Here is a 23,058-nt window from a genome sequence, read left to right as displayed (position 1 = left end):
ATGCAGTAGCATAATATATGTAAAATGGAGAGACGTTTGGCGTCTTCACAAACAGAAACACACATACAGTTTGGTACAGAAGATTCAGTGGAACATTATGAGTACATGATTAGAATGCTTGCATGGCAATGCAAGTAATGATGATTGTACACAAATCGAGACAACAATGGTTAGGGAGAAACAGACGGAAATATTGTATGGTTGAAATCTCGTTCCGCCAGAGAAAGAAAATGAGACGCTTGCTTTGTCCTGTCCACTCCGATGGATGACAATTGACGAACACATGAACACACACGTGTTTGGAAGAGACAGCGTCGGGCTCTTACAAATACTCTCCCCCAAGACGTGGGTAACGTTTGATTGTTTGGAAGAGACGGCGTTGGGGCAACGGGCTCTTACAATGTTCCCCCCACAAGCGAGGCATCGATGCGGAAATTGTCTTGCCGACAATTGTAGTTGGCTTGAAGGGCTTGGGCTAGGGGCGGGTAGGAGGCTGAAGGGTGGCGCCGGCAGGCAGGAGCTCGAGGAGGACGGGAGCAGGCTGAAGGGTGACGTTGGATGATCCTTCGGTGGCCGGCTCGAGGGCTGCAGGATGACGGCGGCTGATCCTTGGTAGCCAGCTCGAGGGGGGGCGGCAGCAGGCTGAAGGATGACGTTGGCTGGTCCTTCGTTGGTCAGCTCGTCCAGTACGAGTGCGGGGGCGGCTTCAGGTTTCCTGGAGGAGGCATCCAGGGCTCCGGTGGTGGGGTGGGTAATCTCGGAGGGTCAGACTTCTACTGAGAACTCAGGAACTACGGGAAGCAGCGAGGCGGCGAAGGGTCTGTCGGCGCGTGGGTCGTCATCTTGGGTCAGCCGGGTCCTTCGGGTCACTCCAGGGTCACCAGTGTAAGGACTGGGAATCGAGTGACATACTGGCTGGGTGTTTACTGGTTTATTGGTAGTTCCTTACTAAGATTTTTGTACAGAATCTGTGGAGATGTTATTGATGTGTGCGGACCGCCACGTAGCATCTACATACAGACAGAGCAAAACAGAGATACAGACTCAGGCATCTGTGTTTGTCGGCAGACAAACAGATGGCGATGTTGATAGACATGATTAACATACAGTGATGAAACATACATCAATGGAAAGGCCAGGAAATTCTACATATGGCCAATTGCATGAGATTCAAGACAGATAAATGAATACAATGCAGTAGCATAATATATGTAAAATGGAGAGATGTTTGGCGTCTTCACAAACAGAAACACACATACAGTTTGGTACAAAAGATTCGGTGGAACATTATGAGTATATGATTAGAATGCTTGCATGGCAATGCAAGTAATGGTGATTGTACACAAATCGAGACAACAATGGTTAGGGAGAAACAGACGGAAATATTGTATGGTTGAAACTGCGTTCCGCCAGAGAAAGAAAACGAGACGCTTGCTTTGTCCTGTCCACTCCGATGGATGACGATTGACGAACACACGAACACAAACGTGTTTGGAAGAGACAGCGTCGGGCTCTTACAATGCTAATTCTTCTCCAAACAAGAGGGTGGCCAGGTCCAAGGCGTGCACAATTCTGGAAGAGACATATCCAGATACACTCCAGTATTACAGAAACTCTCACTTGTCATTAATTAACTGCATGGGATGATTCTTAGATCAAGAATATTATTCTAACACCATGGAGGATAACTTATGCAATTCCACTAGGCAACAACAACTGTACTTAATATATTTGATTTCATAAATGGGATATGGTTTTGCTAATATTTGCTTAGTCAGTGACTGTTTAAGAAAGAGAAATCTGAAACATGAAAATGAGAGTTTAAGGTTGAAGGGAAAGAAAACTGGGAATATACACTAATTGTCAAATTCAGACTTACTGCTGGAACAGATACCGTAATGCGGTGATCACGTGCATCAGAAGCCCCTGGGTCCATTGGAATGGCAATTTCCCCGGCTGTTATACAAAGGGGGGGGGGGACAAAGCGGGTTATGAGAGACGCCCGATATACTTCTTACCTCTACGAAGGCTGCATTAAGACTCTCTTGAAGCTGGGTCAGAGGCTTGGGTGCTTGTTTTAAACTCCTCCCCCAAAACCGCCTTGGCGTGGGAGCAGGTAGCATCTGTAAAATTACAAAAAACTCAGCAGTACAAAGGTCACAGAAAAGTGAGCTTAGGGTACAATCTAGCTACGGTTGGTCCTAGCAAAACCTATCCCGTCTGGTATCCCTCTAAAGTAAAATTCCAACCCCTTTTGACAGTTGGGATCTATTCAAAACAACTTCTGCTCGTTTGCTTCTTCCTACGTGGTATTCCCTCTTACTTTAAAAAAGAGAAAGCTTCTGATATTTCAATTGAGGCAAGGAAGAGAGGTTGAACTGCTAGAATAATACAGTAAACACCCCAGTATTCGCGGTCTCACGATTCGTGGACTCACCTACTCACGGATTTCTCTGTGGAATGTATATACACATATTTGCAGAAAATTCGCCAATTCACAGTATTTTTCACTTAGAAATATTCACTAATTACTGTATTTTCATTACTAAATGCACTTTTTGTGATAAAACTATTAAAATACTCAGGTATAAGCATTTTTAGAGGGTTTTTTTGTGTTCGAACTATCAAAATAGGCAGGTCTAAGTGTTTTTAGAGGGGTTTTAAGTATTCGCGGATTTTAGCTATTCGCAGGGGTGTGGTGCACATCCCCTGCAAATACGGGGGTTTACTGTATGTATGTATGTATATGTATATATTTTCATGATGTTGCCTTGTAATATGTATAACATCCTATAGTTTTCATATATTTACTCTTCTATTTATCCTGTGTTGTGTAATAATAATAATATTTTAAATATCATATGCAGTGTAATGTCAGATCTCAAAAGAGTTAGTGATTCTGGTAACTTGAGAGCATAATTTAAAATTGGTAATGCGTTTTAATAGTAATATGTGATCGCACATTTTGTCCCCCAGCAACAAGTGTTCTATACTCGTGATTTTATGTTGTGTTTTGGTTCAGTTATTGTTGCGAGAAATAATGAGTAAACAAGCGCTTTGTTTTGATTCATGTGTTGATGGGTCAGGAATAGCAATCGAGTCATGTTAACACTTCTCTAAAAGCTTTGTCCCATACGAGAAGAAGACGAATGATTTCGCAATGTTTCATGTACTGTTCTGGAAACCAACTTTGGTTCTTCATCTACATTTTGAGAGCGTGCCGTTTGTGGCTGGCCAGTTGCCATCCGTTTTTATCGTGATGAGATTTCGTTAAGCGCTTCATCCCATACCATTTTTTGTTTGAGTCACATATGCCTTTTTGAGAGTAAATGCTCATATCTCAATTATGTCATGTTTTGTAGGATTGCGTTGCTCTGATCACGTATTGTTCTGACGTCGTCCAATTGTTTCGTTTCCCACTGGAATCCTGGAGTTTGTTCATTCTGATTTCAGAGGCCATTAGTGTTGGTTCTCTCTCTCTCTCTTTCTTCAAAAGAGAGAAGTTATTAACATAGAATATTTGTGTGGTCATTGGTACTGAACTTAGTTTTTGAGATCTGAACATAGGAAAAGTGTATTTGGTAACATCTTCTGACAAAAAAGTGTGTTTTGTGGATTTTGCCGAAGTTTTCACAGGCTTGTGTAAGGTAAAGTGAATTTTACTAATTATTACCATAGTATAATAAGGTGTATTGGGGAAATTTTGCCTTAGTGAAATTATTATTGATAAATCTTTTGTGTATTTTTGTTATTTTGTTTGCAATCTCTTGATTTTTCACAATTTATATACTGGTGATTTAACATTTATTTACTTGGCATTTTAAACATTTCTTGATAATTTAACATTGCGTACTGATTTAATTTTCATTTACTAAGATTTTCTTTTAAAATTTTGAGTAATTCTTGATAGTTTAAATTTTGCCTGATTAACTTAATTTCTTGATAAATCAGTTTTGTTTAATTATTTAACTCAAGAATTAATTTAAATTTTTGTGTTGTTTTCAAGTACAGTACTAGTAAATTTTTTCAGATTGTGAAGTCTAATTATAAATTTTGAGTTTAAAAATAAATTTTTTATTTGGTGTTTTTAAAAACACTGTTTCATTTGTTGACAACCTGTTTTCGCTCCTTTAGTTTTGCTGAAGTGAATTAAGACCAGGGAAACAGTTAAATTTGTTTGATGGAGCGACGCCCTTTTATTCTAGTATATTTCTTGTTTAATTGTTGATATCTCACACTTGTTTTGATAAACTTAATTTGATTTTTCATGTGATTAATAAGTTTTTTACGGGACCACTGTTACCTTTACAGTACTCAGTCGTAATCTTTATTGTTATGAGAGTTCAGGTATCTGGTTGAAGTGAGGTAAATTTTTGAATTCTGTGATTAGTTGTGTAATAACCAGGTACTTGGTACGCTTTGTGACATTTTGGTGCCCAGACCCAGGAACAAAACAAAATATCACTTTGCTTTATGTTTTATACTGGTGGTGTTAGGGATACATTTTGATAGGAGAGTGACCACATAATTATTTTTTGTATTGTATTGTGAGTTATTCAGCTGAGTAACTTAGAGAAAATGGCTCAGTTCAATGTGCAGAAGTTTTTAGCAGCTCCATCCATCCAACCTGGCTAAGGCACAGTGGACTGCTTTAGCAGTGGCATGTGGGGGAAATGTGTCTAGAGGTATGATTAAGGTACAAATCAGATGTATTGCAATCCAAGCACTGATGGACTCTGGTAAAATAGATGAAGAATTAGGTGAGGCACAAGAGTTGTTGAATGCGGCTGAGGCAGAATTTATAGATAAGCAAGAGCAAAAGAAAGAGAAAAATGATGCAGAAGCAGAGCTTAGGTGCATAGAAGCAGAAGAAAGTTTGATTAAGCTGAAGATGCAGGCTGAGAGAGACAGCAGAAAGAGAAAGAGAAGACAGAGAGAGAAGAGAAAGAAAAGAAAGAGAAGAAGAAAACGCAGCAGAAGAAGAAGAAAGAGAAAGAGCAAGAGAAGAAAGGGCAAAAAGAGAAAAAGTGGAAGAAGAAAGAGAGAAAGCAAGATATGAAAGGGAGATGGAGTTAATAAAAGCTTGATCCACATTACCTGTAACACCATCTAACCCTATCCAAGGTACACAAGAGCCTGTATTTGATGTGGTAAGAGTGCAGAAGTTAATTCCAAAGTTTAAAGAAGAAGCTCCAGATGAGTTTTTTGATCACTTTGAAAAAGTGGCGTCAGGTATGGGATGGCCAAAGATAAATGGTCAGTCTTGGTACAGAGTGTTCTCATTGGTAAAGGAAGAAGTGCCTATTTAGCCTTACCAGCTGATCAGTGTAAAGAGTGCAAGGTACTCAAACATGATGTGCAACAGTACATGTTTACAATGAAAGATTCAGATCTTTGAGAAAGGATGACAATATGACTTTCTTGGATTATGCCTACAAAGTAAGATGTTTCAAACGATGGTTGGAGGCTGCTAAAGTTAAATCTATGGATGAACTTGAGGAGTCAGTAGTCCTAGAGCAATATCTTAGAGGAATTCCTGAACACATAAGACCCTATTTAGGAGAGAGAGAGGTTAAGAAACTTGACAAAGCTGCTACACTGAGTGAAGATTTTAACATAATTTGTAGCAAAAGGAATTATAATGTCAAGTACCAGAACCAACAACGCACAGGTTTTAGGTCTTATCCAAATTTCAGGAACATTACCACTGGGAATCCTTCTAGTGGCAATGCCAGTAGAAAGCCAGGTAATACCCCTCAGCAATCGAATATTAAATCCTCGTCATCCAGTTTCTCAAGACAGGTACAGAAGACTAATGTTGTCTGCTTCAAGTGTGGAAGAGCAGGACACTACAGTCGAGATTGTTATCAGACACAACAGCAGACCAAGCCAGTTGGTCAAATGGTTAAAGGTAACCAGGTGAAGCAAACTACAAAGAGCAGTGTGGGGAAGACTGAGACAGTTGGGAAGACTGAGACTAAACAATCTGAGTGTTTAGCAACCAGTGGAAATGTAACTTCAAGCAGTGAGTGACTGAGCAGCTTGGAGGCTTTTAAGCCATATATCTATGAAGGTATGCTGGCAAATCAAGGAGGGAGTGTGCAGGTACCAGTCAAGGTATTCGTAATAAGGGGAGTAACCAATGTGGTAGTTCGTGGTGCTCACCCACAGTTGGAGAAAAATCTCACCGGAGATTCATTTATTTTGAAGGGTATAGGAGGAGCAGAGGTAACTCCCATATGCAGCTTGCACCTGTCGTGTGAATTGGTGACAGAGAATGTTGATTTTGCTGTAAAGGACTCACTAGCTGTTGAAGGTGTGCATGTTTTACTGGGTAATGAAGCTGGTGGTGCACCATTTGTTCCTTGTCCTATAGTGACAGACAAACTGTTGAGGATTAGTCCTATGGTAGATTTAGAGAGCAAAAACCCCCACCTGTTTCCAAGTTGTGTAACTACCAGGAGTATGAAGAAAACCACGTCTGTAAGTGAAGAAACTGAGGATTTACCTGCACAAGAAGGATCAAGCAAAGGATCCTTGAGCTTAGAAGCGCTGTTCCAGGAAAGCAAAGTTTCCCCTAGTGTTGGTAATGAAGAGATTTCCCAAGAAGAGGATCCTGTTGTTATTGAAGAGACTCAGAGTAGTCAGTGTTCCTGAAGATAATAGTGAAACTACAGTAGCAGAGTTAGCAGATATTGAGAGTTCAGCCCTTGAAGTTGGTCAAGTGACTAGAGAGAAGCTAATGGAACTGCAGAAGAAGGATACAGCATTAGCTGATTTGTTCTTCAGAGTTGTTGATCACGAAGAGATGCAACAAGCTCATACCTGTTATTATCTAAAGGAAGGATTGCTAATGAGGAAGCATCGACCTGCAGATATACCAGGAAATGCTGAGTGGGGTGAATATCATCAAATTCTGATTCCATATCCATTGAGCAAGCAAGTGGTAGCAGTAGCGCATGAGTCTGGGCATGTGGGAATCAGGAAGACCATTGAGAAGATTATGAAGTATTTTTTCTGGCCTGGACTTCACAAGGATGTTAGCAGGTTTTGCAGAGTGTCACATATGCCAGATAGCTGGAAAACCAAATGAAACTATTCAAAAAGCCCCCCTACAACCCATAGAAGTTAGAGGAGAACCCTTTAGCAAGATGATTATAGATGTGGTTGGGCCTCTTCTGAAAACAAAGAAAGGAAATGAATATCTGTTAACGTAATGTGTCCAGTGACAAGGTATCCTGAGGCGATTCCTTCAGAAGTACAAGTGCAAAGGTAATTGCTGAGAAGTTGGAGGAGTTTTTCTCCAAGTTTGGAATACCAGAAATTGTGCAAAATGATAGAGGAACAAAGTTTACTTCAAAACTGTTCCAGGATGTGATGAACTTGTTAGGAGTGAAACAACAGTTATCAACTGCTTATCATCCAGAGACTCAAGGAGCCTTGGAAAGGTTCCACCAAACATTGAAAAGTATATTAACTAAGTATTGTTATGAGTCAGGAAGAGAATGGAATACTGGTTTGCCCATGATGTTGTTTGAAGTTAGGAATGCTTATCAAGAAAGTATGGGATGTTCACCAAATGAAATTATTTTTGGTCGAGACGTGAGAGGTCCATTCAAGATTTCTTGCAGAAAATTGGAAAGATCAGGAGGCAATCCAAGGAGAATATGTGAAGAACTTGAGGAAACGGTTAAGAGAAATTAGAAAATTCTCTTCAGAAAATCTAAAAATGTCAAGAGAAAATGAAAAGGAGATACGATGCTAAGACTATGCTAGGAAGTTGTAGTGTAGGACAGCAAGTTCTAGTGTTCTTACCAGTGAAAAGATTTCCCCTTACCAATAAGTTTCAAGGTCCTTATAGGATAATAGAAAAGTTAAGTGATCGAACTTATGTGATTGAAACACCAGGAAGAAGGAAACGAAAGAGGAAAGTATATGTGAATCTTTTGAAACCTTGCTTCTCAGAGACTAAAACTGAAACAGTATCAATAACACAGACAACTTCATCTACAGAGGATGATGATGGCTACGAATTGGGAGCTGAAAGCAAGATGAACAATTCTTCCATATTGGAAGATTTTGGTGGATAAACTACAACATCTGAGTGTTGAGCAAAGTAGTGAATTAAGTGAGGTGATTCGAAGTTTCCATGAAATTTTTGCAGATGTACCTAGGTGTACCAATCTGACAAAGCAAGAGATAAAGTTCAGAGAAGATGGAAGCCTTTTTAAACAGAGAGCTTATCACTTACCACCTTTTCATCAAGATGTTTTGAAGAAAGAAGTGGAGTATTTGCTGCAGCATGGGTTAGTAGAACCCAGTTCAAGTCATTATAATTCTCCTTGTGTATTAGTGAAGAAACCAGACAGCTCATTTAGGATGTGTACTGATTATAGGAAACTGAATTCCATCAGTGTGGCTGATAATTATCCACTACCTCTTATTGATCAATTACTTGATAATATTGGGCAAGCCAAATTTGTTTCCAAGATAGACCTGTTGAAAGGATATCAAATTCCCTTAGATGAGGATGCTAAGTTGCTGTCAGCTTTCATTACTCCTTTTGGACTGTATCAATACACTGTTTTGCCGTTTGGTCTGATGAATGCACCTGCAACATTCCAACAAGTGATGGATTAACCTCTAGGATCCATAGAAGGAGTAGGTGTTTACCTTGATGGCATTGTGATTTATTCTAATACATGGGAAGAACATCTGAAGATTTTAAGGAAAGCATTCAAGAAACTATGGGAAGCAGGACTAACAATCAACTTACAAAAAAGTGAGTTTGGAAAGGCATCTGCTCAGTATTTACGATTTGAAGTTGGAAAAGGCCTTCTCACTCCTGTTGACACTAATGTAGAAAGTATCCCAAAGGCTACCCCACCTACTACCAGGAAACAACTACAAAGATTTTTTGGCATGGCCAGATTTTATCGTCAATTCTGTCCGAATTTCTCAGCCGTATTAGCTCCCGACTGATTTTATAACCATACTGTGTAGAGATAGACAACATTTTTGGAAAGAAAAATGTAATTGCCAATTATTTATCCCATTGTGAATCGTTGGATTCCAACCCGGGATAACTAATCTTCTGGGGGAGGAATTTCATGATGCTGCCTTGTAATATGTATAACATCCTAAAGTTTTCATATATTTACTCTTCTATTTATCCTGTGTTGTGTAATAATAATAATATTTTAAATATCATATGTAGTGTAACGTCAGATCTCAAAAGAGTTAGTGATTTTGGTAATTTATGAGCATAATTTAAAATTGGTAATGCATTTAATAGTAATGTAGTATGTGATCGCACATTTTGTCACCCAGCAACAAGTGTTCTATACTCGTGATTTCATATGTCGTGTTTTGGTTCAGTTATTGTTGTGAGAAATGACGAGTAAACAAGCGCTTTGTTTTGATTCATGTGTTGACGGGTCAGGAATAGCAATCAAGTCATGTTAAGACTTCTCTAAAAGCTCTGTCCCATACGAGAAGAAGAGGAATAATTTCACAACGTTTCATGTACTGTTCTGGAAACCAACTTTGGTTCTTCGTCTGTTTTGAGAGCGTGCCGTTTGTGGCTGGCCAGTTGCCATCTGTTTTTATCGTGTTGAGATTTCATTAAAAGCTTTGTCCCACACCAATTTTTGTTCGAATCACATACGTCTTTTTGAGAGTTGATGCATGTATCTCGATCGATTAAGTCATGTTTTGTAGGATTGCGTTGCTCTGATCACATGTTGTTCTGATGTCGTCTGATTGTTTCATTTCCCACTAGAATCCTGAAGTTTGCTCATTCTGATTTCAGAGACCATTAGTGTTGGTTCCCTCTCTCTCTCTCTCTCTCTCTCTCTCTCTCTCTCTCTCTCTCTCTCTCTCTCTCTTTCTTCAAAAGAGAAAAGTTATTAACGTAGAATATTTGTGTGGTCATTGGTATTAAACTTAGCTTTTGAGATCTGAATGTAAGAAAAGTGTATTTGGTAACGGCACCTGACAAAAAAGTGTGTTTTGTGGACTTTGCCAAAGTTTTCATAAGCTTGTGTAAGGTAAAGTGAATTTTACTTATTATTACCATGGTATAATAAAGTATATTAGGGAAATTTTGCCTTAGTGAAATTATTATCGATAAATCTTTTGTGTATTTTTGTGTGTCATTATGTTTGCAGTCTCTTGATTTTTCACATTTTATATACTGGTGATTTAACATTTATTTACTACATTTTAAATATTTCCTGATAATTTGCTATTGTGTACTTGATTTAATTTTCATTTACTAAGATTTTCTTTTAAAATTTTGAGTAAGTCTTGATAGCTTAAATTTTGTCTGATTAACTTAATTTCTTGATAAATTAAAGTTTTGTAAATTAGTTTTGTTTAATAATTTAACTCAAGAATTAATTACATTTTTGTGTTATTTTCAAGTAATTGTAAATTTTTTCAGATTGTGAATTCTAATTACAAGTTTTGAATTTAAAAATAAATTTTTGTATTTAGTATTTTTAAAAACAGTGTTTCAGTTGTTGACCACCAGTAAATAGGATTAATTGTGTGCATAAGGCCAAGTGATAAACCTATTTTGTTCCTTTAGTTTTGCTGAAGTAAACTAAGACCAGGGAAACAGTTAAAGTTGTTTGATGGAGTGATGCCCTTTTACTCTAGTATATATTTCTTGTTTAATTGTTGATACCTCACACTCATTTTGATAAATTTAGTTTGATATTTCATGTGATAAGTTTTTTAAGGGATCAATGTTACCTTTAGAGTACTCAGTCGTAATCTTTATTGACTGATTGATTGATTATGAAATTTAGGTCTTGAAGACCAAGTGCTGGAACCCATCAGGATTATTCAGCGCCGTAATGAAGGTGAAATATATAAATTAATGATATGATTGATAATGAGTAGGTGAATGTAATCTTTATTGTTATGAGAGTTCAGGTATCTGGTTGAAGTGAGGTAAATTTTTGAATTCTGTGATCAGTTGTGTAATAACCAGGTACTTGGTATGCTTTGTGACAGTATATATATATATATATATATATATATATATATATATATATATATATATATATATATATATATACTTTATATCTAGCATGCTGTTGGCCCAGCGTTCGACTCTCCTACTGGCTAATGAAGAATTAAGAGGAATTTATTTCTGGTGACAGAAATTCATTTCTCATCATAATGTGGTTCGGACCCCACAATGAGCTGTAGGTCCTGTTGCTAGGTAACCAGTTGGTTCTTAGTCACGTAAAATAAATCTAATCCTTCGGCCAGCCTAGGAGAGCTGTTAATCAGCTCAGTGGTCTGGTTAAACTAAGATATACTTAACTTTTAACTTTTATATCTCTCTCATAATACTGTACCCATTATTGGTTATACAAAGCAAAAGGCAATGAAAAAAGGTTCACGGGTATAGAGTTTCTTTTACAATATTAAGAGAAAATATTTCAAAATAAAAGTAAATGAACAATTTATGATACTGAATGTACTGTAGATACAATAACACTAAATGCACATTAGTCTATACTGGAAGCGATGATCTAGCAATATCTTTTTTATTGTTTTTCATCGTTTCATGGACTGAAATTATGACAAATACCAAGAAATAAAAATGAGATACCATAAGTGGGGTGGAATGAAAATGCTGTAGATTATTTCACACAAATAAAAGCAATAAAAGTGAAAAACTCTGGGTACTTACTGACTGATTTCTGATTTATGCTTTGGTACTCCGGCCAAGATGATAATGATGATGATGGTGACAATGAATATGACGACAACGATAATATAGAGTGCCTATGCTAATGAAACGAAAATGAATGATGGCGTATGAACTGCATTTGAGCTACTGACCTGATGAAACAGCAGAAGGGTTATCAAGGCCATCTTCAGAACTTGGACAAAGCAGTGGAGACCAAGGGAAAGATGGTGACAGGTGCATGATGTCATGAGCTGACTAAATCAAAGGATGAGGATCGTCAGTAGTTGACACTAAGCTTTCCCTTGTTTTGGAAGAGCATCATTATTGGCAGTTGTTTCCTTTGTCTTTTGAGTTCGTCATACACCTGTTGTAGCAGTGTCATTGCCTCAGACATCATAAAGGTGACTTTAACGCTACCATTCCATGGAAGGATTATAATCCTTTATTCTATCTTCAGCCGTCTAAATTATGCTGAACACTTTGCCCATCTTCTCCAGTGTCCATTTTGATAGTTCACTTTCCAGTTCACCTTCATCCTCTGACATAGAAGGGCATAGGAAAAGCATTCAAGAAAAGCCTGCTAATGAACTAGCTAGTGCAAAAGTGAGTTCTGCACTGTGGAATGAAGTGTTGGTAAAAATGGTAAAAGCATTAAGTGTGTGGACAGAGGATCACCATCAACAAAAACATTTTATAGCAGAAGGCCTTATCCTTGTATGAGCAATTCAGTACTTAGGCCAATATTAAGGAGGGAGTCAAGTCATTTGCAGCCAGTAGGGGATGACTAAAATGATATAAGAAGTGATTTAACATGAAAAACACTAAAATTACAGGAGAAACTGCATCTGACAATGCAGACACAGACACTGCCAACATGTTTCCCACAGTTATTACTAAAAATAATCAAAGACGGAGGCTACCATCCCAGGCAGGTTTATAGTTGTGATGAACTGGGACTGGAAAAAATGTGTAGCAGAACCTATATGCACCAAAGAGCAAAGCAGGTTCCAAGGTATAAAGCATGGAAGGACAAGCTGAATCTAATGCTAAGTGGCAATGCAGCTGGCCATATGATAAACCCTAGTGTCATGTACTACACAAAAAATCCCTGTACTCTGAAGAGCAAAGTAAGAGGCTTCTTCCCATTTACATGTAATACAGAATCAAGGCATGGATCACTGTGTAGTTTAGATAAAAGTTCAATGCTTAATCCCTGAAGAGTTATTTAGAGAAGGAAGGCCTGCTTTTCAAAATTCAGTTGACAATAGATAATGTTCTTAGCCATCCTCAATCGATTGGCATCAAACACCCATACGTGCATGTTGTGTTTCTGCCTCCCAACATGACCATGTTTCTCCAGCCTCTTAACCAAGGAATCATTCGCTGTGTCAAGGCTGCCTAGACTCAGCAGGTCTTCGACATGATCCACACAGCTATCGATGCTGACCCAACATAAACATCATGGACTGCTGGAAAGAATTCACCATTGTAGATGAATTCTAAGGGGCAATGGATGACTTGCCAAGACAAGATGGTAGGTGGGAACAGAATGGGAAACATCTCAAAGAGGATGTCAAACTGATGACCAAGGAGCTGAAAGATCTAATCAAGTCATTTATGTGGATTACTGTATATATTACTGTATGTATATGCATTCTCTATTTCATGAACATTGTCTCTTGCTAACACATGCCCATGAATCTGCACCCTGCACAAGCGCATGATTATTCTTCCTGCTCCTCTTGGCACAAGTGGTACGCCTTGCAGTACCCTCTCTGTGTATAACTGTTTGCTGTATGGAATAAAGCAACTTATGACTCGGGATATTATTTCTCCATCCCTGCAACCTTCAGTCTTCTCCTACTAGACATCATCACATATCACCATGGAGCAGAGTTAACCAACCAGCATTTCAAGGGAACATCGAATCCAGCATTCAAATCGAGCCGCCATTACCCTCGATTGCCTGTGGATATTCTACGATCACCTGTGGATATTCTTTGATCGCCTGAGGATCTTACAGTGTTGGTGTGTTGTTTCTGCAGGGCCTTCAGTGTTTGTGAAGTGCCAGTGCAGTGTAATATTAGTGCTTTGATTTTAGTGGGTTGTATTTCTCTTGTGCCCCTCCCCAGCCACGCAGTGGGACCCCATTACCCCCACCCAGCTACAGAGCCCAAGGCACATCCACCCACATTCATCGTTAAGCACACACTGCTGACTTTTCGATTCAAGTCAACCATCAAGGCGTGTGGCTGGACCCTTCCGACCACCCATCCCCCAGGAACCCTACCAGACCCGCTCGGCTCTCCCCCGTCTGCCAGTGTTCGCTCGCCACACAGTGGAATTATTTACAGTAACTTTTATAATTAAAACTGTAGAAATTCTCCCTCATCTTTCTCCTCTTCTTTTAAACTGTGTATGACACTGCTGAAAACGGTTCATAATGGCTTCTGCCTCACATCAAGACGAACCTGATGATATACAACACAACCAGGACCCTGAGGACCACCACTGGCCTTCACACCCAACCTCACCAACAGACCGTCGAATCCCACCAGGTTTTACAACACTAGCAACCCCACCTTCGCTCTCACCACACCTGACTTTGCTGCCTCCCACAGCTCCAAATGCAAAGTTAAGGCTCCTAATCAAATACCTTGAGGAATCTCGACAGGCGGAGTTGGCTGCACATTGGAGAGAGGAGGAACAACGCTGTCACGAAGAGGATCTACGCCTCCAAGAGGACAACTTAAGAAGAGAGGAGGAAGCTCAACGTTTCACCGCCCTGTTGCAGCTACTTACAGTCAGCCCTGCCCAACAGCAAGCAACACCAGCGGACTCCCAACAACTTCCTACACAACCCTCAGTGCCAACGTCCACCCAGCCACCACCCACACAGAAGGCCATCGCGCAGACCCCGCCACCCTTACATCCTGACGCTACATACCAGGTGTTTAGGGAATGGCGTAGACGCTGGGATGACTACATCGTGATGGTGGACATAGGAGCATTGCCTACCAGTTAATACAACTTCGTATGTGCCTCAGCCTGGAGACACAAAGGACACTTGAACACACGCTCAACATACCACCAGACACGGATCGGAGTGTGAATGAGGTCTTGAATGTTCTCCAGGAACATATTAAGAACCTGCGGAATGAAGCTCTACGACTCAGGGACCTGCTTTCCTGCAAACAGAGGGAAGGGGAAAGCTTCGATGATTTCTACGTCCGACTGAAGCATGAAACAAAGGAAATCGACGTCTGTCTGGCCATTCTGCTGCTTACGAAGAGGCTTAGCCAAAGATGATCATCATCATGGGAGTCGGGGACAAGGAGTTCACCCAGAAACTCATTGCCCTGGATGCTGCAGCTCCACTGGCCACCATGGTCAACAAATGTCACTCCTATGAGGCCACACGGACAACCACCAATGCCGTACATACCCCTCCTTCTAAATTGTGTGCTGTCTCTACTTATAAGAAAACCAAAAGACATGGCAGCAAGGGTGCTACCGTGCACCCAACCCCTAACAGGGACACTTCATGCCTTTCCTGCACAAGGAAGCACAGCTCTGCAGACAAGTGCCCAGCCACTGATAGTGTATGTGGGAATTGTAGCGGCAAGGGACATTGGCGCAGGACCCCAAAGTACCCTGCCAACAAGACCACATGTAGACACTGCAGCAGAGTGAGCCATTACGACAGGTGTTGCCGGCAGCAGATGAGTGCCAAGCAAGGCGGCCTGCCCAATGCCACGCCCCCTTCTAACAAGTCCTCCAACTGTGGCAAGGTCAAGACCCTTTCCACAACTTGCCCCTCACCGTCCGTCGCCCATATCCCTCACTCTCACCTATAGGGATGAGACATCCAAGATTATGATGCTGCCTGACACAGGACCTGATATATCAATGATGGGGCCCCAGCACTTAGAACTTCTTCACATTCCCAAGACTGAGCTACAGCCTCCTGCCATGTCAGTGACCCTCACAGCAGATGGGTCAAAGATGACACCAGCTTTAGGTACTTTTAAGGCCACCCTGTCATTGGTCAAGCGGTCCTGCCTCACCACGATTCAAGTCCATGAAGGCGTTCAGATGCCACTCCTGTCATATGCACTCTGCAGGGAGTTGGCTATCATCCCGCCAGGCTTTCCACAGCCCATCCTACAGGTCACCCACGTTAACTGATGTAAGGAGCTACCCCTCCATGCCAACACGACCCCTGCTGAGGCCCGAGAATATTTCCTACAAGCCTTCCAGGATGTGCTCGTGTCTAAGGAAGACCTTAAGGCCGATGGCAGGAACTCCCATGAAAATTCACCTCGAGGATGCAGTTCCATTTGCCATCCACACCCCACGGTCCAGCACGGAACCATTAAACCTTTTGGAGATGAGTCATCGGAATGGTGCCACCCTCTAGTCGTTGTCCCAAAGGCCAAGGGAGTTCGCATCACGGTGGATCTCACCAAGTTGAACGCACAAGTCTCCCGACCAGCCCACCCTTCACCCATACCCTTAGCTGCTGTCCACACTGTCGACTCCACCGGCAAGTTCTTCGCCACCACAGATGCTCTACACAGCTACTGGCAGATGGAGCTAGCAGAAGAGGACCATCACCTCACCACTTTTATTACGCCTTACGGACGCTTCCAGCATTGCCGGGGACCCTTAGGCTTTGCTGCCAATGGCGATGCTTATTGCTATCATGGTGACCTGGCTCTCCAGGGCATGAAGAAGTGCGTCAAGTTTGTCGATGACATTCTCATCTTTGACGACGACATACTGACACACTACCACAGGATCCATGAACACCTGCTGCCGCAAACACGGCATCACCCTCAACAGAGACAAGTTCACAGTGGCAGAGACCTGAGTGAATTTCAGTGGCTTCACTCTTTCTGAAGAAGGAATTGCTGCTGATCCAGGACGAGTTGCTGCTCTACAAGACTTACCAACGCCGCCGTCCAACCTGACGGACCTACGTTCCTTCATGGAGTTAGTAAACCAGTGGGCAGAGTTTACCCCAGATATTGCCCTGGCTGCACAGCTCATTCGCCCACTCATGAGCCCCAAGCGCTCTTTTATGTGGACACCGGACCATGACCAGGCCTTCAAACGAGTGCAGCAAGCACTCTCAAGCCCCACCTGTTCTTGCGTCTTTTGACCCAACACTGCCAACCATTCTCCAGACCGACGCATCTCGTCTTTACGGGATACGCTACGCCCTCCTCCAGGACCATGGCTCTCGTCGTCTCCGAGTAGTCCAATAATGTGGATCCCGCTTTCTCACAGACACCAAGACAAGGTATGCGACGATTGAGCTGGAGATGCTTGCAGTATCTTGGGCCCCTCACAAAGTGCTGCCTATACCTCAAAGGACTGCCAACCTTCACCCTGCAAAATGATCATCGTCCACTGGTGCCCATTATCAACGGCTACACACTGGACATGGTCGAAAACCCACAGCTTCAGCGAATGAAGGAGCACGTCGCAATACCAATTTACTGCGATGTGGCATGCTGGCAAGTCTCTATGCATCCCAGATGCACTCTCCCGTGCACCAGTCAGCTACCCGACCTCTGAGGATATGACTGGCTACACTGAGGTAACAGCGTTCGTCAGGTCAGTCATCAATACTGCAACAGCTTCCCAGGACAAGGATGCCCCAACCATCAATGCTGACTGGACCCTGCAAATATGTCAATAGCAGCACAGGCCAACCCCACTTATGTTCGCCTTTGTGATTGCATCAGTTCTGGGTTCCCCACAAATCGGTGCGACCTGCACGCCTCCCTACTACCGTACTGGAAGCTGCAAGAAGTTCTCTCTACTGATGGTGACCTCATGCTCTACGGAGCAAGATCACTGGTTCCTGCAGCTCTACGTCACCACACACTCGCCAGACTCCACAACAGCCACCAAGGTGTTGAGGCTACCAAATGTTGGGCTTGACAAACCGTCCTCTGGTCTGGGATAGACTTGGACATCGCCAACACCATCGCCGGCTGCGAGCCCTGCCAGGTCCTGCGTCCCAGCCAACAGCAGAAGCCGCTTCACAATGATGACCACCCATCAAAGCCCTTTGAGTCAGTGTTGGCGGAATTCTTCCAGGTAGTGGGGAAGTCCTTTCTTGTGGTCGCCGACTGCCTCTCCGGCTGGCCTGTGGTCGTCCCTTGCAAGGGCAACACCACCGCCTCAACCATACGGCACTTCTGCTGCTACTTCAGAGAGGTGGGTGTTCCCCTTCGCCTACGCACCGATGGAGGACCCCAGTTTGCCAGCAAAGAATTCGCTGACTTCACAGGCTGTTGGGGTGTACACCATATAACCTCGTTGCCACACTACCCGCAGTCTAGTGGACACACTAAGGCCACTGTCAAGGCTGTCAAGCACTTGATCCTCAAAATGGGCCCTACAGGAAACATCAACTGCGAAGCCTTTGATCGTGGTCTCCTCGAGTTACGCAACACGCCCAACCACTCTGGTCGCTCTCCTGCCCAGGTACCGTATGGTCACCCTCTCCGTACGTGTGTGCCTGCCCATCCTCAGTCGTTCACAGAAGATTGGCAAGAAAAGGCCCATGATTGTGACTGCCAAGCCACTGCCAGAGCAGCTCAAGTGCAGCGCAACTACAACGCCCACACCCGGCCCCTGCCCAGGTTGAATGTGGGCCAACATGTCCACATCCAGAACCGACATCCCACCAATGGGACAAGATTAGGATCATCATGGGTGGCACACAATCACAGGAGTGCAAGGTCAGCCTCCCAAGTGGTCGAGTGCTACATCGGAACCGTCGCTTCCTATATCCAGTGCCTGATCCTGGTCAAGTTCCCAACTCTAATCCCTGCGGTCCTTAGCCCTGACATGGAAAAGTCGTCACTTCCCTCCAAAACCCCTCACAGGTCTCCAAGATTAAACAGGCCTACATAGTGTACAAAGCTCAGATGTGCCACTTATGCAATTTGTTTTTCACATAATTACTTGATAAATTCACTGTATGTTATTTGCTTTGCACATTATTACTTGATAAACTCACTGTATACTATTTGCTTTGCACACTATTACTTGATAGTTCACTGTATGTAGCTTGCATAGTACGTTCAAGATACCTCTTTGAACACAAAAGGGTGAGGGGAGGTGTGGATTACTGTATATATTACTGTATGTATATGCATTCTCTATTTCATGAACATTGTCTCTTGCTAACACGTGCGCATGAATCTGCACTTTGCACATGCGCACGATTATTCTTCCTGCTTCTCTTGGCGCAAGTGGTATGCCTTGCAGTACCCTCTCTGTGTATAGCTGTTTGCTGTATGGAATAAAGCAACTTATGACTTGGGATATTATTTCTCCATCCCTGCAACCTTCAGTCTTCTCCTACAAGACATCATCACATATCACCAATTTACATCAGAGGATGAAGATGAATTGGAAAGTGAAGTTGAACTACCAAAATGGACACTGAAGAAGATGAACGAAGTGTTCAGCATTATACAGATGGCTAAAGACAGAATAAAGGATTGCAATCCTTCCATGTAATGGAGTATCAAAGTCACCTTTATGATGCCTGAGGCAATGACACTGCTACAACAGTTGTATGACGAACTCAAAAGGCAAAGGAAACAACTTCCAATAATGATGCTCGTTTGGGAAAGAATAGTGTCAATTACTGACGATCGTCATCCTTTGATTTAGTCAGCTTGTGATGTAATGCAGTTGTTGCCATCCTCTGTCCTCTGGTCTCCTCTGCCTCGACCAAGCCCTGAGGATGGTATTTTTGATGCAATAAAATTCCATTTTTTTTTTATTAACTTTTATTGTGTCTTTATATGATTCTTGTTTATGTCAACTGTTTACAAAGTATGAAAATCTAACTATATTTTCAGGTTATATACAAACAAGAGGAAGCACATTTCTTTTCTTCTAATCACTATAAACTCATCAGGGTGTAAATAAATTTAAATGCCATGTAGGAAAGTGAAACAACGGAGTGGTGCTAGGCCTTTCGATTTACTGTCCTTTCCTTAGCAGACTGCTAAGAAAAGGACAGTAAGTCGAAAGGCCTAGCACCATTCTGTTGTTTCACTTTCCTATGTGGCATTTACCTTTATTTATATATTCATCACGTTCCATATTTTCGTGATTCAGTTATTCATCGGGTATATTTCATATACAAAGAAGTACTTTCACTGAAAAAAATTAGCTTTCCATCTTTCAGAGTTTTTAAGTCACTGCAAAATAAGCAATGCTTTTTTTTTTTATTTTGCCATTTTCCCAAGACTTAATTTACATAAGTAAAAATCTTGGATATAACTGCACAAAATTCAATAAAACTTTAACAATAGAAGTCAATTTTAGTGTTAGGAAAAAGTATTTTGAGCTTCTACATCTTTATAAATTCATTTTGAAAAATGGTATAATATTTTTTAAAAGGGAAATTACATAAACTTAAGGGGTTGAATTATCTGGTTTCCTGATGTGTAAAAATTTGACATAAATCTTTTTTAATATACGGCCAAAGAACCAACATACATTATAATTGGATATTATGGCATCAGCAAGCCCCTCAACAGCTGTGATATTGTTGTATTCCTATTCTTTCCCTGTTTCACTCTCCAATCGTGATCAGAAAAGTATTTCAAGAGTATGAAATTAATGCATTTAAATCAAGACTAAATATTAAAGCTTCATACCTTTCTAGTTTGAGGTTCATATTCATGATGCATAACCATTTCCCGCATGTACAGTATAAGAATATTTTTTCATAATATCACAAATTTTTAAAGCAATTTGTATTTTTCCTAACTATACAAACCTGAGGTCCTTTACATTAGGAATTACTTCCAGCTTCGCTGAAAGTAATTCCTAATGTAAAGGACCGATGTTTTGTATATCGTGTAGGGACAAAAGGCAAATAATATCATTCAATACACAATCACATAACCTCCTTTGAACTTACTTAATATTCAAATAAATGTAAGATACCCACATAAAGTATACCATGATTTCCAAAGCTAAAACATCAAACAGTATACTATTGAAAATCTGTAAAAGAGAATATTTTAACTTAATCTATATACAGTATTGAAAATCTCTTGAAAAATATTGCACTTTAAAAATAATTATGTACAGCCAAAAAAAAGTATAGTATTAAAAATACTGCCTCTAAAAAATATTGAAGTAAAGCCAATAACAAAAAACAGCATTGCCAACATGTTAATGTCAAATTAATTGAACAATATTAGACAAAACATCATGAAACCCAAAGCCAATACCTGAAAGTTCCTAATCCCTTCAACAAATAATCTACCAGAGTCATCTCTCAAAAAAAATTCTTAAAAGTATTAAGCAGTGAATATCTGGAAAAAATTCTATATCTTATCCCACTTTAATGGTATTTGAGTTCACCAACATGCTTTGTGGTTCACTTTCCTGACTCACCTCTCAACTGCTTCATTTATGCACATGCTAACCTGTTTTTTTATTCTGTATGTCTCCTTTCATCCACAGCATGACTCCATTGACAAGTTACCCCAGACATATTTACAATATGAAAATTATTTTTATGAGAAATAAACAGCACCAGACATATTTACAATATGAAAATTATTTTTATGAGTAATAAATAGCAGACAGCAATTTTTAATATGCAATAATAAAAAATTATAAATTTTCTAGGAAAACAACTAAATGCAGTTACTGTACATCAAAGTGTTCTCTTGTTACTGTGCAGTATCTTTACCAATTTTCCAAACAAAACATTTATAACTAGTAGTTAGCATGCTGCAATTAGGTAAGACACAATAACAGTTTCATACTAGTGCTGCAATTATCACAAAATTATTGGCATACAAAAATGTGATGGTCTCAAATGTACTGCAATAGTCACAATGAACTGTTGCAAATTATTTATTAAGTGACAGATATATCACAAATCAGATAACGATTAATTTGCCAAACAAACTTCTGCTGAACAGAAAATCTACTTGTGCATAAGATCAAATCACGGCAAAGCAGCATAATTTTTACAGTGCAGCTACAATTACAGTCCGATCCCTTAAATCCAGCACTCTGTAGTCTGGCAACTCCCATAGTCCGGGACTTTTTGGAATTAGCCGCCATTAGTTGTCATGCGGCTACAAAGGAGGTGGCACAAGTCGTTTCAATTTTTGGATTTTTCAGATTTTGGAACTGAAGCTTGCTCCATAAATACACAGACATTTTATTTCCAACAAAAACATTCTGTGAAACTCAAAAATAAACATTTCATCAAAAAACATGAATTCTTCACATACTGTACATTGTGTATAGTGTGAGATGTATTTTCAGCAATTTCATTTGGCTAAGCTTTCTATGCCTGTCTCATTTTCGATAGATACCACTGATAATGTACATTATACCTGAGTTAGCTTTTAACTAATAAATAGGCTTAGAAGGAAAAGTTCATTAACCCTTAAACGCCGAGCCTCTATTTACAAAAACGTCTCCCGTATGCCGGCGGCGTTCAGTGAGTTAGCGCCGAAGCGGAAAAAAAGTTTTTTTTTTTTAAATCACAGCACGTTTAGTTTTTAGGATTAAGAGTTCATTTTTGGCACCTTTTTTTTGTCATTGCCTGAAGTTTAGTATGCAACCATCAGAAATTAAAAAAAATATCATTATCATATATAAATATTGAAATATATGACAGCGCAAAAAAAAATTTTTCATATATAATTTTATACAAATCGCGCTGTGAGCAAAACTGTTAAAGCTAACGGGTTATTTTGTTTTTCTTTGTATTGTACACTAAATTGTGATGATTTTGGTATATAACAAATTGTAAAACGATCAAAGCAACACAGAGAAAATATTATCACAAAATGATGCATGAATTCGTAACGCCAGGGACGTAAAAAAATGTTTTTTTAAAAATTCACCATAAATCGAAATATTGTGCTAGAGACTTCCCGTTTGTTGAAAAATGAAGCTAATTGATTGAATATTACTAGACTGTAAGTGTTTTAGCTTACAATTGCAGTTTTTTACCATTTCGGTCGAGTTAAAGTTGACCGAAAGTCGAATTTTTTCTATTTATCGTGATTTATATGAAAATATTTCAAAACTGATAAAAGCTACAACCATGAGTTATTTTCTGTTGTATTGTACATGAAATTGCACACATTTTCATATATAAATCTTTATGTAACGACTAATATAAAACGGTGAAAATATTACGACAACGTGACGAAAGAATTTCTGAGATGTTCGGCCGAGTTACCGCGCAGACGTAAGGAAAATGTTTTTTTCAAAAATTCACCATAAATCGAAATATTGTGCTAGAGACTTCAATTTACTGCAAAATG

General features: G+C 40.3%; 1 protein-coding gene across 1 annotated transcript in view; it reads right to left on the bottom strand.

Annotated features, from left to right (window-relative positions):
* Positions 1-1,431: 1,431 nt before the first annotated feature.
* Positions 1,432-23,058, bottom strand: part of LOC136838828 (DNA cross-link repair 1A protein-like) — a 97,320-nt gene continuing 75,693 nt past the window's right edge. Inside the window, exons 12-13 of the mRNA XM_067104461.1 lie at positions 2,019-2,123; positions 1,432-1,572 (exon numbers count right to left, since the gene is read on the bottom strand). Of these exons, the coding sequence (XP_066960562.1) occupies positions 2,035-2,123 (89 nt within the window). The 3' untranslated portion in view covers positions 1,432-1,572; positions 2,019-2,034. The remainder of the gene's footprint in view (positions 1,573-2,018; positions 2,124-23,058) is intronic.

This window comes from Macrobrachium rosenbergii, chromosome 5, assembly GCF_040412425.1.
Source record: "Macrobrachium rosenbergii isolate ZJJX-2024 chromosome 5, ASM4041242v1, whole genome shotgun sequence".
Taxonomy (NCBI): Eukaryota; Metazoa; Arthropoda; class Malacostraca; order Decapoda; family Palaemonidae; genus Macrobrachium; species Macrobrachium rosenbergii.
The sequence above is the reverse complement of the archived record's forward strand: the minus strand, read 5'-3'. Positions and strand labels throughout refer to the sequence as shown.